This window comes from Erithacus rubecula (genome assembly GCF_903797595.1).
Source record: "Erithacus rubecula genome assembly, chromosome: 5".
Taxonomy (NCBI): domain Eukaryota; kingdom Metazoa; phylum Chordata; class Aves; order Passeriformes; family Muscicapidae; genus Erithacus; species Erithacus rubecula.
The window spans coordinates 22,392,375-22,409,341 of record NC_136687.1 but is presented as its reverse complement, the minus strand read 5'-3'; the positions used below and the strand labels follow the sequence as shown (position 1 = coordinate 22,409,341).

At 36.6% G+C, this 16,967-nt stretch overlaps 1 protein-coding gene across 1 annotated transcript in view; it reads right to left on the bottom strand.

Moving 5' to 3' along the window:
• Positions 1-11,193: 11,193 nt before the first annotated feature.
• Positions 11,194-16,967, bottom strand: part of GRXCR1 (glutaredoxin and cysteine rich domain containing 1) — a 38,506-nt gene continuing 32,732 nt past the window's right edge. The window contains exons 3-4 of the mRNA XM_079306719.1: positions 13,400-13,465; positions 11,194-11,417 (exon numbers count right to left, since the gene is read on the bottom strand). Of these exons, the coding sequence (XP_079162845.1) occupies positions 11,238-11,417; positions 13,400-13,465 (246 nt within the window). The 3' untranslated portion in view covers positions 11,194-11,237. The remainder of the gene's footprint in view (positions 11,418-13,399; positions 13,466-16,967) is intronic.

Below are 16,967 nucleotides of genomic sequence, written 5' to 3'. Positions count from 1 at the left end.
TTCTCTAGAATTAAATATTAAATAACACTTCAACCTTTGGTTGTAATGCCAATTACTTTAGGATTGCTTTAGAAGTCTTTCAACATCACTTGTGCTGTGCCAGAATTTCTATTGCATTCAATCCAGGAGACATGTGATCTTTGCATGATTACTGTGTGCAGGCTGTCCCTTTCCAGCAATATTTTTCAGGATTCCATGACCTTTCCCCATGAAGTAAAAATAGACCAACAAATTACTACCTCCAGATCAAATAACTTTGAAAGCATCTGGGCAACATTTCTGTCCAATCTGTTTTATCTACAGCTATTACTGTGCACAGAGTCAAATCCTTTCTCTTGTTAAAGAACTCAGTGCCACCAAAAATCTATTCTAAAACTGCAATTCCAAGTTCAATTGCTGTAAATCTCCTACAGTAATACAAAGTTTGCAGCAGAAGGTACAGTGCTGAAAATTCTAAGCTTGCTAGAAACTCAATAAAAGGCTGCATGGCATAACTTAAAGATGTATCGTATTTTTTCCTCATTACAAGAGTCTGTCTATTCTGGTTTGCCTAATAGACTGCTTCTAATCTAGGGCTACTCTACTCAATCCTTTTCCTCTCCAGAAATAAAAAAATATGCATAAAGTTTTATTGAGGAGAAAGGACATGATTTCTAGTGTAGCTATTATGAATTTCTTTGTACTGGATGGTGATTTGTTCCAATATTACAGGACAGAAAGAAAAAAACTAACCAAACAGTAACATTACAATTTCACAGCAGGAACATTTGCAGTTAATATTATAATGCAATTTAACTTCATTGTTTTTCATATAGGCAACATGAGACCATTGTGTCACCAGAGATGTGACACATTTTTTAGTGCAGTTGCACATCAAAGCTACTTAAATGCCAATTTGGAGAAAGCTCTTAGTTTCAATAAGCATTTATCATGATCACTGATACTGGACTGAGGCAGCAATTTCAATGAGTTATAAGGTTGTGATAAAGTTATCCAGGTTAATTTTCCCTCTTATTAAAAAAATTAATTCTTTCTAATGGAAAGAAAAAAATTGTCCTCATTTACACAAGGAGTATGTGATGCCAGCAATGCTTTGCACCAAAGGAACTTTTTCACTATTCAAATTATTAGGAATTTAATTGTTGCATAATATAACTTTGATACAGGACACAAAAGTTTTGGTTATTTAATTATATTAGGTGGATTACTGATACCATGGAAATTAGAAACAAACCAAAATTACCTAAAGGAAACTGGCTAAGAGGCCAATGTCAAAGCCAACTTTCACCATGTACTTCAGAGGGACATTATTTAGAGTAATGAAATGAACTTGGATTATCTCATAGCTGCCTTCCAAAAGAAAAAATAGTCCAGCAAACAACCAATTAGCAAGACCTCATAATTTCATATAATTCCCTATCCAAGGAGTAATGAGTCTGAAGTTATCCTGCCCTAGCCCAGACCAGAAAGGTTATCACTTCTTTGCATTTTTTCTCGAAAAGGGCAAACCCAGGTCCCTGTGGAAAACTCAAGGTTCTTTGGCTTAAAAGAAAGAAAATTAATGAAGAATGTCCATAATAGGAAGAAAACCTAAGAAGTTAGCAGACACAGTAAAATGTAGTAAGGAGCCTCCCAGAGCTTTAGAGAGGAAGGTGTGAGGCCTGTGTAAGACACTGTTAGGTTGTGCCACTGGGAATATAGTGAAAGTGTCACTGAGATGAAATACATATGGGTAAGAGGAAGGAAAGGTTGGGAAGAGCCTGTCCTTTGTGAAGTGACTGAAAAGCTGAAAAACTACTAGATAAATATATGGGAAATGCTTGCAATGGCATGATTTTTATTACTGTTAAATGACTGGTGTGAATTTATGCATTTGTAGGGGGACTTTTGTTTGTGGTTATTTTAAAGATATATGAGAAAAATAATTGAATACACAGCTTATGCTTGTTCTGGGAAAGCTTTTGTTTTTTTTTAATTTTACTTAACAGGCTAAATTTCACTAATTTAGGAGCTTAGTTGGTATAATCTCTTTCATCTGTAAAAACTGGCATCTAAACATTTCTGGGTGGAATATTATTGGAGAGCACTAGAGTTACATGGCTGAACATGGGACTTTGTGAGAAGGATTGTCCTGTAGTGTCCATGAATGCATATGGTCCAGGATAAATCACTCTGACTGTTCTTGCAGCATATAAAGTAATTACTAGACATCTTGTACTTAGTAAGTATAAACACTGCTGTTGACTAAATATATCTTTTGTATAGATAAAAATGTCCCTCTGCACATTTTTTTCTGAAATTAAGTGGTTACTGAGAAAAGGGAACTGAAGATACGCAAGTTTTCATTTTAAACATCTGAATACTTCAGATTGTTCTTTATTTAGTTCTTATTTTCAGATGTGAATGGAAGTGTTTGTTTCTTACTTGAAGTTCTTTTATGACCTTTTTATCTTTAAGGTCTATACACACTTACTAGTAGAATTTCTAAGCTTAAATAGCAAAATGCTAAAAGAAGGTACTTCAAAACTGGAGCAAAAAATCAGGGAGATCATGTTTGGGCTGGGTAACACGACAGGTAGCTTAGTTTACTTTGTGAAACACAGAAACCTTACCTAAGATCTATCATGTGTTCCTAGTTATGGCACAGATTTTGGCCAATTCACAGAGTCTTATTAGGAGAGGTGCCAGTATGGCTCCAGCACCCAAAACTCACTCACAGTGGGCTGCAAAGGCATGGCTGCACATAAGACATGACACAACACCCAAAACCTCTGCTGAAGTGCTGCAGTCTCATACAGGATTAAAAGTGCTAATGGAGACTGTGAATTAGTCTGCTCCAGTACAGTCTAGAGCAGCTCATAAGCAACTCATTGTGCAGAAAAAGGTTTTTCCACTTTGGGCCCTCTTCTGAGAATTTTGCCATAAAAATGAGAATGGCATGTGGCATTGTGAGAGTAGCAAAACAAATTGTTGAGTACAATGACACAAAGGTTTGAGTTATTTTCTTCAGAAACAAAGGTATTAAAATGAGGCTTTACTTTTCTAAGTTTTGGGTTTAACTATGTGAGGGCTTAGGCCATATTCTGATGTCAGTTGTGGCAAATATAATGCTTACAGTTTTCCATAATCTTCCTTCAAATGAAAGCAAATGTTATGAGAAGATTGCACATATAACAAGTTCTAGAACAAAAGTGGATTGGAGTAGGAAGCTAAAATGTAGTTAGGTAATAAATCTTCATTTGGTTTATTTCATTTAATAGCAAAACACATAAACCATTTCATCCCTGAAGTGTGGTAGATATTTTTCTTCCCAGCTAATGCATGTGTTCAGTTCTTTCTCTTGCAATCAAGATAATAGCTGTCCTTCATGGATAAGATGCATTTTCTAGTATTTGGTCAATGCAAAAAGCACTGAAAAATTCTCACAGTTCTGTGTGAAATGACAAAATATTGGCAGTCAGCTTCAATTGCAACTTACAGGAGAAGAAAATCCATCACAAATGCAGTGCTCAAAATTAAAAAAAAAAAATTCAAAAAAATTGTGGCAGTCTCTATTTTCATCAAATGTAAATCTGAGTAAGTTTGATCCTTTTGTACTGTCTCATAAAAACACTCAGGATATAATGGCTGCTGGAGATATTAATAGTTATTTCATGTCATAGAATCAAATTCTGATAAAGATAAAAATTTACCAGACTTCCTACTAGCATGTCACTGTTGACATCTATCCCTAATAATCAGATGGCATGGAGAACCTGCTACTTCATGTTAGGAATAAATTTGCAACAAACAGATAAATTTTTTATGCACTTTGTAACACATTTGAATTTTATATACAATTAGATTTTAAGTGTTAAAGCAGATGTTATATCTATGTTTAACATTTAATTATTTGTAGCTATTAATAACATCAATAGAGGAAGGAAAGAAGGAAAGTTAGAGGCTTAGCTTTACAGGTATAAAGCTTTTGGGAAAACTTCATACTGAAGAAAGAGAAATACTTCAAAGAAACTTTTTTTAGGGGTAGAAGACTTAGTGCATTCCAATTTCTGCCTGATAGCATCTACATGAATCTGGGCATCAATAAAAATTGTTTTTGTCTGGAGATTTAGATTCTATGCCTCTGAGGCAAGCTGGGATGTTAAAACAGGGATGTTAAATCTGATTTACCATTCAGAATTGTGTGCTGATCTTCTCTGCTTATGAAACACTTTCAGATTCACAGCCAACTAGCCCTTTATCAGTTTGTAATTATTACTGTCATTATCAATATGAAGTGTTGTGTTAAGAAAAAAGTGCTTCGGGGATTTAGAACAACTTGAAAAAAACAAAGCTCACTCTGAAGTTAAGCTGAAAAGATTCTGTCTGCTTTGGCTTTGTGCTGTTTCTCTGTAGCTGTATTGGATGAAGACAGCTGGCTACAGCAGGTTAATAGTGCCCCTGGGGTGGCTGTCAGGAGATCTGAAGGGCAAAGGTGACACAGCTGAGGATTTAGGAGAGAAGGGTGGGGAAAACCACCTCTATTAAGCAGGACAGATAAATAGTTTGAAGGAGAGGAGATGCAGCAAGTGATCTGGGATCAAATTCTAAAACTAAGCAAGATCTTGTGGAAAATAATTCATAGTACAGCAAAGACAGAAGATAGGAAATGTCCAAGAGAAGACAACAGGATTTTTGAGTAGGGCCTAAGGCTATAAGTCATACAGTAAGCAGATACACCTAGTTGTCTGAAGGTAAGGATAAAGTGTGGCATGACAAATTAGGCATTATTGAACATTAGATGCCTTGCAAGAAGTATAAGCTGCAATAGGAAAGACTTATTGCCATCATAGACCTGTTAAAGGAGTGGAGAATATAAGCAGAAAAATATTCCAGGGTTTTCAAAAAAGTATTCCAGGGTTTTCAAACCATATTGCACATTAATTAAGTCTTAGAAGATGATATTTGGTGGTTATAAAGAAAGGAGATGGCTTAATTGTTACCTTTTCTTTGATACAGGATGTGTGCATTTAGTTCAGAACACAAGAAAAGACTGGAAAATTTAGGATTATTATTTTCCAAACTTGTAAAAGAACATGTGATGTGGAAAAAGGCAGCACAGCACTGCCTGTCTCAGAGCACTGTGTGCACTGTTGGGGATATCACAAGAGTACATCAAATAGCAAGGAGCTCCACTGGGAAACTCAGCATTCCCCAGAAAACATATTAATGCATCTCTCTAAAACACTGAGGAATAGGATTGCAGACTAAACTTTCTGATAGGTTTGTCTGCTAATTTTACTTTGGTTATTCTGGCTTTTTCTGAGAGAGAGCCTAAATGATGGAGGGAATAATGATGATAATAATATTCTACTTATGTTTAAAAGTATGGTTCTGATGTTGATAAGGTTCTAGTAAATTTTACTCTGTGATTATGCTGCAAAGGAAAACTTAGCATCAGCTATTACCATCAAGCTGTAATGAGAGGCAGCATGATTTTCTTATAATGTTAACAGCAATGATTGCAATATCTCAAATATAGGAGTAATGATGATGACTGTTTATTATCTTTGTGCTTATACTTAAAACATAATAAAAAAAAGTTTTTACTGAGTCCTTTAATTTTGCAAGCTGCAGTATTGATCTGATGTTCTCTCTGTCTGGTTAGATCCCTGAGGCAGTATAAACCATTCATTGCCTGTGCAGCTCTATTGATGCACAGGGATTAGCTGCATCATCCCACAGGTCTGGAGGATTTCTGCTGGAGTACAACATCCCTGTCCTACTGTGCCCTATTCCCACATGTGATATGATGGGGAAAACTATTTTGCAAATGAAATTTGGGAGAAAGACATTATCTGGATGTTCTTCAAAGCTCACACATTGGCTCAAATCAGGGGCAGAGTCCCAAATAAATAGTATAATGTTGGTAATGGGAGTTAGCTCAGAGAGGATTAACATTTAGATGATGTTTTGTATATTTGTCATCATCACTCATTTATAATTTACCTGACTTGAAATCAGAGTGAATTTTGCCCATATCTGACAGACAAGAATGCATTCACTGGATTAAATATTCATAAAGCAAAATAGCCACTTCTAAGTGGTAAGCTGATGAGTGCTCACATTTATGTGGTGATGTTTGATTAATTTTTATTGATCATCATTTGCCTACTTTGAACAGACCACAATCAATAATGAAAATAGCAACTTGTAGTCAACTCCTCTGATTGGTCATATAACTATTGCTTGTTTTATCTTGTCACAACATGTTTTTCTCCAGATCAAAATATAACTCTGTCAGCTGCCAAAGAGCATTACCCTGCAGCATATTTATTTTATATAAAATTCCAAATTTCAGACCACTAAAAGAAAATTATTTTTGTTGAAATACATTTCTGATTATTCTGTCTTTTAAATAAACCTTTGTTTTCAATAGGGTGATTTTTCCATCAGTAGCAAAAATATAAGACCTCAAAGAGAGAATGGCAGTATATGTCTTATTGCATAGTGGTTTTTCTTGAATGGAAAACTCATTGGTTTTCATAAATCTTTTGACTCATTTGAAACCAATTTTTCAAAGTGGAGTTGATAAGCTAGAAGCTTAAACCGCAAGTGTTTTTTCACAGTCACTTCTTTCTAAAGCAATTATTTCCTGATTCACTATTCCTAAGCAAATTAATGCTAGAAGAAAGAGAAATTGGATTAGACATAAAGATTTAGTTCTAATAACTTTTACTTTTCAAGTTATTGTTGGATTACAATGTCCTTTACTATCATCTCTAAATTATTTAAAGTAGGCTAAGCAATCTTAATTTTTCTCCTTACTGAATTATTTGGGACATAAACACTTCCTGTTGAGTGCTTTTGTAGTAAAATAATGTATCTCAAGCTAAAAGAATAAAATTCATTTTAATGCAATTATACAATGCCAATAGCTAGGAACAGTACCTGAAGTGTCTTCCATTAGGTATTTACTCATGAAAATTGTGAAACTCAAGTGAGGTTCATTCCTTATTTTCATTAATGAAACTCCAAAATTCTCAAGAAATTCTTGTAACTTTTTTCACAGGGCATTAAAGTCAAAAGCAGCAAGTTTTCTAGCAATGCACATTTACTTACAGCTGAATTAACTTATTTCAAGACCTATCAGATCCTTTTCATTCATTATTATGAGTTCACAGGAATAGGAGAAGTAAATCACAAAGTGAATGTACAGCTTGGAGGGCTTTAGGACACACCACGTTCTTTCTTTTAAAGAGGTATTTTTGCCATACACAGTGTAGAGTTGATTGCATAATTCTGCATTTCACAGCACTTCACTTGTAAAAGGAAGATAGGCTAGATCCAGCTGACCAGGAAACTAAATCAGTAGGATGGTTCTCATTCATTGACAGGACCATGCCTGAGTTCAGAAAACTTCAGAATTAAGTATGGAGGTCAGGAAGATCTATGTCTGATGTAGTTTTTAGCTTTAAATAAAAGGCCAAGCTTTTTTTTGCAGCACTGCCTGCAGAAACTCTCACCATTCCAAATTTATATAAAACATTTTATTACAGTCGGCTGTTGACACATAAGGCAGCCTGTCTGTTTTCTTTAGAATGAATATACCATGGAAACAAAGAGTTTGAATGGAAATCAAGTCCCAGATGCACTATTTCTTACTGAAAATGTCCAGATTTTTTACTCAGAAAGTTAATGCCCATTGGTATGTTAAAAGAACAAACTACCCCTCAACAGAAAAAACCCAAGTATGTTTCTATATAGTGAAGCATTAAATAAAATTTATAATCCTTAGTCCTTTAGTGCAAGTGAGAAAACTGCTCTGAAATAAGCCATTACAAAGAAAAAAAAAACAGGAAGAGCATGAGCACCCTGTTTGATATGGTCTTCACTAATTAGAACAAGAAATTTTCTTACACTCTGCTCCTGTGACAACAAAATTCTCTATGGAGAACAGTCTTATGCTCAGATATGTAGTGCACTGGAAACAGTGCTGCAAGCCACTGGACTGAAGACTCCAAACCATTCTCATTCTTAAGGTCATAATGACTTTTGCAAAGAAACAGCCTAAGGATTACTTTGCTCTCTGATACTAGCTCATATATGTCAATATGGTGAGCTGTCAGGCAGAGAACATTTACCTGGATCCTTGCTTCAGCCTTGTCATGAGGGCAGAAACAAGAGAAGCAGAGTTTGATGCATTTAGAAATAGAAAATTTCCTGTACAGGGATGCAGCTGGATGAGCCTTATTTGTCATAGCTGCTAACTCCTTGGAAATAAAGATGCACTACTGGTGTAAATCAGTAGAACAGAGCTGCATACCTCATTTTATTTCAGACTGACTTAAAAGCTATATTGCTATATTGCTGGCTGCCTGATGCATCTCTTATACTAGAAACCATCATATCCCTCAACTGGCTCCTGGGCTTGCCTTTGTAATGTTGTCATTCTGTCACACTTAGTATTTCTAGGATGGCTGGGAGAACTGAGAAGCCAGACCCAAAACTCTAGCAGAGATTGTAAACAATAGAGTAAAAATAGCTTGAAAAAAAAAAAAAAAAAAAAAAAAAGAAGTGTTGTTTTTCACATAGGCTGTTATAAGAAAAATATAGCTGTAGAGAAAAAGCTAGTAATTCAGTTGATGAGAGAGGAAAGAAAAGATCTTTTTCTAGTACACTGAAAATATGCAGTGCCTGAAGAATGCTATGTTTGTCAGCATTAAGTGTGCTGTGGCTCCCATAAAGATCCTTGGCGGGGGGGAAAAAAGATTCTGCTAAACTTGACCTTTTGCTTTCATCATTTTTCCTTCTAAAAAGAAAACTAAGGAGGTTTTGCCTTATCTTTGCTCACTGGCATTAAGTGCTTCTGAAGGGTCAGAGCCTTGCCTAGGACAGTCTCTCTATGTTTCTTTCACAGCTCCTGGAGACAAATCAGGAAAGAAATGGGACTTAGTGGATTTGTTTCACTCCAGAGAGAAGTCCTTTTCTGTTTGGCTGAATGGCAGGAAAACCAGCTTCAAACCCTTCTTCCAAGTCAATGAAGGAATTTTGTTTTCAGTGAAACTGAAAACGTTTAACATAATTTGTCACAAATAGTAATTCAGTGAAATGGTACTTCACTGGGTGAATGGTGATATGAAACATCTCATCAAGGAATATGTCTTCTCAGGGGTGAAGACTGTGGAACTACAGTATAACAAATGCACTGGGATTTTCTTCACTAGTAATTTCCCTCAAGGATGAATTTGAGTATGTCATCTTGAGTTCAGTGTTCACTACTGTGAATGTTCTCCCTCTCTAGACCCATAGCAACTTAAAAACTAAAAAAGTTTGTTTTCATGCTTTGGACATGATGACTTTCTAATCATCAGTATTCTGATTTATGCTGCCTTTCATTCTGTATCATGCCAGTCTGGGCTGCAATACTAGCCAGAAATAGAAGGCACACAACTATTAAATAAAAGAAGGGTAATGTATTTTCTTTCTTTTCTTCTTACCCATGCAGTAAAAAAGCAAGCACATCTGCAATTCAGAGTTTTATAGCTGGGGTGCTACTAAGCATTATGGATGGCTTTTGTATAAAATGCAATTTCTCTCATGTTATGCCAAAGATCCAGATGCTTCCTCTGAGCCCTAAGGTAGAATCTGTAGAAGCAGTAGGATTGTACAAGCACTTTCAAGCCTGCACATTCAATATGTAATAGAATATGCATAAGTCCCTTAGATTCAAATGTTGAAATAATAAGTAAGCTCAACTTGTTCAAATCTTCAGCATCAGCTACCACCCCTAGACACAGCAAGTGGAAGAGAGGTGAAGGAAGGAAGGTTGTCTGATTATTCAGGTGAGGAGAATAAGGCATTAGAAAAGCAAAGGTTTTCAGAGGGGTTTTTTTGGCAAGCTATGTTTTGTGCAGGTGTGGCTGTCATGCTTTATACCACAGCTGTGCTGTGCCCAGAACACTGAAAGAATACCTGAGTTTTTCATCACAGAGAAATTAATGAAGGTTATATGGGAAAGAGGAAAGGGAAATGGGGTGCCCAACCAGAGTAAACAAAATCTAGTAAAGCAAACCCCACTTATCTTAAACCCCATTCAGCACAACTTTACAAAGAATGGGGCAAGAAGCATAAATGACAGGGTTCAACACTTGCTAATGGTCTTTGGGCTGGGTGAAATGACTACCAGGGAAGACTTTTCTAGCCAACACCAATTTCAGCAAGGTGCTGAAATGTTCTGCTACCTTTCCACTACTTGTGCCAGCACAGACTGACAGCAGGAACACAAAGCAGATGTGCAATGTCAAACCAAGCAGTTGGTGATGGCTCACTAAAGGTACCCTGTTAAAAAGTATTCTGTGGAAGTGCATGAATGGTAATGCACTGCCAAACTGGAATATATTCAGTGTGGAGTCCATTGAGACTGATCTCTGACTAATTCTCTTGTGCTTGTACTGGGTAAATCCACCAAAGTTCTCTGGCCATAGATTTGGGTAACAGATGCCCTGAAACAATCACATCAGGCTAGTCATCAAACCACAACTATTACTAAGCTGAAAAAGCTGAAATCTCATCCTCAATTACTCTATATGCAATTTATAAAGCTGTCAGGTGTCCTCACTGAATTATAAGGTCTACTGTGACATATAGGATCATAAAGCTCTGAGATACTACCACAGTTATTAATATCTACTATATTAAATGTTTATGTAACTTTGCCTAACAACATGAATTTTGTAACAAAGATAAAGCAGTACTAAAACACAAAACTGATTCATGGGACTTTCAAGAAATGTTTCTGTTCTTCTGTTGCCACATAGAATTCAGGACAGAATTCAGCCCTAGTGGATTTTTAGGGAAGTGCTGGGGAACAGTCTTGGGCTAGTCCACATTACTAAATCTTTATTCTCACTGATTTTGAAAAGCACTGCTCAATAACCTGAAGTTTAAGCTTAATTTTGCTGTAATTTTGAGTGCAGTACTCAAAACCACATATGATTGCTAATTATCCCATATAGGAAAAAAAGAATTCATGTAAGTTTTCCAGACTACAAATTTCTCTCTAAGAAAACTAGAAAGATGCATTTCAGAGTTCCCGATATGGTCGACAATCGAAGATTAAAAAGCTCAAATGCTCAAACCAGCCATATACAACAAATGGACTTTTATTGACCGTTTTGAATAAATGGAATAATTTAAAAAACCCCTATTACAAACTGGTGCAGTACCATGAAGTGCTTGGAGCAGGGGAGGTGCTCTCAGCCCGCGCAGCTCCGGCAGCGCTGCAGCCCGTTCTCGTTGCAGGCGGTGCACTTGAGGGCTTTGAAGGAGTCCGTAAAGCAGTTCCGGAACACGGACATCTTGCTCCCATGGCACGCTGAGCACGGCAGGAAACCAAAGCCCCCGCAGGAGAGGCACTCCTGGGGGAGCTGGACTCTCTGCTCAAAGAATAAAGAGGGACAAAAATGTTACCTCATCGGCCACCACAAGTAAAAGGTCTGGATTCCACAGCACTAGCTCGAGAGCTTCGAGTGAAGGTTGAAAACATACTGATATCTGGAATCCAGACCTTTTACTAACTACAAGCACTAGAGCTCCTACTAAAACTTACTAACTTACTTGTACTTAAACGTTCACTTTATGTGTGAGTGCCTTAATGTACTTCAATCCATCCAAAGGCTTTAATTCAATCCCTGCACTCTGATTCCTCCGTGAAGGATTCAGGGAATCCCCCGACTCACTGACTCCAGCATCATCAGGGAGGCTCACTGCAGGGTCATTGGGCACCTTACACCTCAGTAGCCTGAGTCTATACTTAGCTTGCATACATCACTTGGATATTGTTTAGGGCTAGATTAAATCTAGGAGGTATTGCAATGATTGAATCCAAACTCCAGGCAGTTTATGCTGATGGGGTTTTTTCTGTGTTCTATGTTAAGATATTATGACTTCCAACATTTGCATGCTCATACTGAATATATTATACTATTACAGTTCAAGCTGATGATATCAAAAAGCAATTCATAGCTTCTGACAAGTAGAACTCAAGGAAATAAGTGGTGTATTCAAATGTATGGGTGTAGAATGCTGAAGCTTTAACACAGATCATCAATGTCCAACAGTTCCACCCAGAGAAAGTTGCTGCAAGGAAGGCTTGAGGCCTCTCAATTGTCCCAATTCCCAAGTAAAACAATAAATTTATTCTATTTTTTTATTGCATTAAAGATGGTAGAACATAGAAGAAGAGATTTGAAAGATACTTTTAAGATTTACTTGCTGAAAATGTGGCTAGTTTATTTAATTATTTCCTTATACTTCAAATCAGAGAAAGGAAAGGTATGCCACTTCAAGTACTTACCACCACGTTTTAGCATTGCACTGCCGAGTAAGGACTTTGCTGGTTTATTCACAAAAAAAGAACAAAAATCCATACAGTTCCTGCTACTGTCAGTCTGAGAAATTATGTACCATTAAAATTAGTCACAAATTATTTCCAGAGTAAAATACCCACAGAAAATTTATAACAGGAGCACCATCAAGAAAAATGGAAAATATTTCTATAAACTCATTAATAATGGCATTCATCTATTGAAAACTCAGACAAACATGTAAACACGGTATTTTTTTCTTTTTTTTCTGTAGCTCATAAACTTGTTCTTCTTCTTCACAAGACAAACAGCTCCTATACTATCAGCTCATCCAGGGACAAAGATTGGAAATATTTTACGTAAAATTAATGTTCTTTTTATCTCAGGTGTGCTCCCATCTTTCAAAATTTTTGATTATTGCTTATTTCATTGAGCATTATTGTAAATAATCTCAAAAGTTTAAGAGAATATTTTTTATCTGTATGTTCATTATTGCTTTTTAGGCATATAAATATACACACACCTTTACATGTAATTAGGGGAACTAACAAAAGTTTCAAAAACAAAGCAAAATTGCTTTAGTTCAGTTTCTTGAACAATGGCCATTTCCTCCTTGAACAGATGGCAGTTGTGGAACCATTCTACATCTCCAGCAATGAAGAAAACAGACTGCCCCTTGCAATTGCAGTAAACCCATTTCTGAGGAAAAAAAAGGAGGGAAAGAAAAAACTAAACCAGCCAAACACACCAAAAAACCATCAAAAGTTAAATAAGCAGTGGTTGTATTCAGTGAGCAGTTATCAGCTTCCTGTAGTCTGACATTGTTTGTCTTATATATGCACTTTTTGTCTCAAGATTAGGACACATATTAGGCTAGGTAATAATATTTTAGGGCCTTCACCCCAAAAGAGGGTGCAAAAAAGAGTAAAACAAAAAAGCATTTAGGATCATCAGTTTATAATAGAAGAAAAGGAAATTGTAAAAAAGAAACTCTGCTCCATTACAAGTAGTAAATGTATAGTCCCTATATTTATTTGCAGAGATACAATTACCTCAATTTTGGTTAAGAGATCCTGCAGTTCCCCAGATTCATTCATTAGTAATATTTTCTCAGCACCCTATTAGGAAAAAGAAGATAAAAAATGTCAGCCATGTTACCATAAAAAAAAAAAAAAAAAACCAGAGATGATGAGAAGATTTGGTCTTGAAATTTTAAATAGTCTGAGGACAAATTTGACTCACATTAATTATATTGCAATTAGGTCAACTTTAATAAAGCTAGAAGGAGAGAAGAATATAATCACAGGTCTGATAGTAATGCCTAAAGTTGGTTAACAGGTGACGTATCACATTGCCTTTTCTGTAAATGGTGACACAGCTTGGAAATTCTGATTGTGCTTCCTTTATTTTACAGGGTATGTTTCCTGACAGAATAAGAAATACTTCTAGTTATCATGTCAAAAAAAATATCATTTCATAGATATACAACACATCAGAGAATGCAGTAAAATGAGGAGATTGTATTTCAAATATTCTGGCAGCTGAGTATTGAATTAAGACATAATGTGCCTAATGTATAACACAAGGAGAAAAAGAGTAATGAAAATACTCTAACAACAATAAAGTCAGACACAACAGTAAGTAATAACTTAGTCTGACTACATTTGGCCTCTTAGGATTGCTGTGTCCTAAACCAAAGCTCTTCTGAAGTATTGGGATTTTTTTTCTTCCTGAAAGTAAATGCTTAGAGACCTGCAGACAAAATTGAAGTGTCAGGGAACATATGGAACTTTTTGTTCCCTTCTCTTCTAATTAGAGCATCATATTTGAATGCCTATCCTTCACTTAGGGAACCAATTTCATTAAATACTAAATATTGTAAACCAGAAACTAACAAAAGGTGAGGAAACTGAGGCACAGATACACAGGGCTTACTTGCTGCCAGGGGCAATTGGCCACATCTCCACCACATGGTGAGTTCATAACACTGTGTCCAACCACTCACAGAATCTTGCTGGGGACTACTGTGGCTACAAGTGTAGCCCAAAAGCCAACTGAAGACATCCAAACTTTTCTAAGTTCTTTTTATGACACCCTACGAAGGTTATTTTCCCTGTAGAAAGTCTTTGCTCTAGGTTTGTATAAAACAGAAGCACTTCTAACTCTGTGTTTGATGATTATCATTTTAGTTAAAAAGGAAAATGTTAATATTTTAGTGGATGTGGAAAGCCACTTTTCCAGTGGATACTACACTTACAGTGTTATCCTTTCAAAGAGATATTTGAAAGAAGTATGACACAAGGTAATTAGTTGTAGCTAATTAATCACAGAATATGATAGGGGACTGATGAGCTAGCCTTATTGTGCTGACTCTAGTGAAATCCATTACAGATTATGGGCAGCAGCTCCAGCACATGCATTAGGCTGCCTGTGTCCCCAGCAGAGCAGCTTTTGGCACTCTGCTGGACCCTCTCACTCCTGTCCTCTCACCTTTCCCTGCTTCTACACAGGGAGCAGGCAATGGGAGCTATGGCACACCAGTGAGGGCTGGCCAAGGCAGCCCGTGGAGTATTAGCTCAGGGTCTGAATACATTGCAACAGCTTAAAACAAAGCCTGTGTGCTCATCTGAAGTAGAAACATGAAGGATTTGTAACTTTATTGATGATGGATTGCAGCACTCCAAATTCCTTAAGCCAGGCAAGCCTCAATTTGCCCCTTTTAGGAAAAGATCTCTTCTCTGTTGCCATAGGGAAAAGCTTCTGTCACTTCTGCCCCATGTTACTGTGATGATGTATGATAATGCTAATTGGCTTTTACAGCACAGTAATTAAAAGTTTGACAGGTTTCCCGTTATAGATTTATATTTTAAAGGATTTGTATTTCTGATGACATTCAGTCAGTAGCTGTCTTCCTCTCAAAGTAGAAATCTATGTTTTTCTAAATTAAAACCCAAACATCAGAATGGCTATCAAAGTGTTCCACTCTAGTCTTCTCTGATTAATGGATGCCCCAAGTAAAATATAAATAAAAGTCTGTAGAGGTTAACCTTCATTTTAGATCTTTCAGCCTGAACACACAGAGTCCATAATTAATAGAGTAATTAAAGCAGCTGTTAAGTCCAATGGCTGCTTTCTGACCAGAAAGTGATGCCTTTCTTTTTCTTCCTAGGTTGTGGTCAGTCCACAATTATTCAGAAAGTTATAAGAAGCCTTAAACAGTCTGTTCCAGAGATTAACATCAGAAATATGAGGGACAATGGGCATAATCTTCAGGGAGAAGTGAGTTTTCAGGGGTTTTACCCATTTTTTTTAAATTTCAAAGCAGAAGCCTTTGAATCCTTTCTCTATTAATTTTTCTGAATCTCTATCATGCTGGAGGAGTTCAGGGGTTGTAATCAGATATTCTATTGGCAAGGAAATACCACAGACTTGGCTAAATAACTCAACATTTTTTCCAAACCCTTTTAATTAATAAAATTATTTTCTCAATTATCCCTTGAGAATATCCAGAAATTGACATCATATTTCAAATATTAAATTCCTGTATATAATTTCCATTAACTGTAGAACTAGGATGAGCTCCACCAAGTTTTCTACTGCCCCAAGTCTCTTGGCAATAAACCTGTCTGTTGCTGCCTATCTTGGATGTAAACCATTACCATCTCCACAATGTCATTCTTCATCAAGGAATGAACACAGATATATGGCTCTACATTCCGCTTTACTAGAATACCTGCAGGTTTTGGGAAGCAGCCTCTCTTCCTCATCATTCCTTATACACTGAGAAAAATCATCCAGGCCCTGCAGCATCCCTCTTGTGGACACATTTGCAGTGCAGATAAACTGCATGCCCTGTTTCCTACTTTACTAAGCACATGAGGTCTCTTTCAAGGCAGCACAAATGCACTCACACACTTCACCATCAGAGGCTCCTGCTCTCCAGGGTGAGTGCCCTGTGTGTGCCCTGCCTTTGCCCACAGCTCACACTCCCTCCAGCCTGCAGCACCACATGCTCAGAGGGTACAAATAACTGCCTGGAAATCTGCCATAAACTAGGAACATTGACTCTGCAGTGTAGCACCAGCACCAGAAATCCTGGATTTGCTATGCAAAGAATGGGGAAGGTTGATGTGTAAAAAGCAATTGAACCCTGTGCTTCCTGGCATGTTAAACTGCAAAATGGAGGAAGCAAGGGGGAAAAGGCTAAGTGACTGAATGCAATAATTAAATAATAGTTTTGCTGTCACAAAGCCATTCATATCCTCCTATCAAGTGAATACCAGAAGAATGTATTTAACAAAACACGGAGAACAGCTAAAGATATATGGCCACTGGAAATCAGCTGAAAGGAAACTGTTAATTCCTATTAACTGCTTCCCAAAAAAGATTTTACATGTGTTTTCTACAAAAACAGCTTCATTATCCTTTGGAAAGGATAATGATCAACATGTCAAATAAAATAATTTCACCATAAATCTCACTCTGTTTTGGATTTATTACAGCTGGGAAAACTAAACAGGAGATATTTTCTTCAGAAAAAACAGTCTTAAACTCACATATTTGAAAAAAATCAAGGAGATTTGTATGGCAAATGAATGCTGGAATTCAATCATATATTTC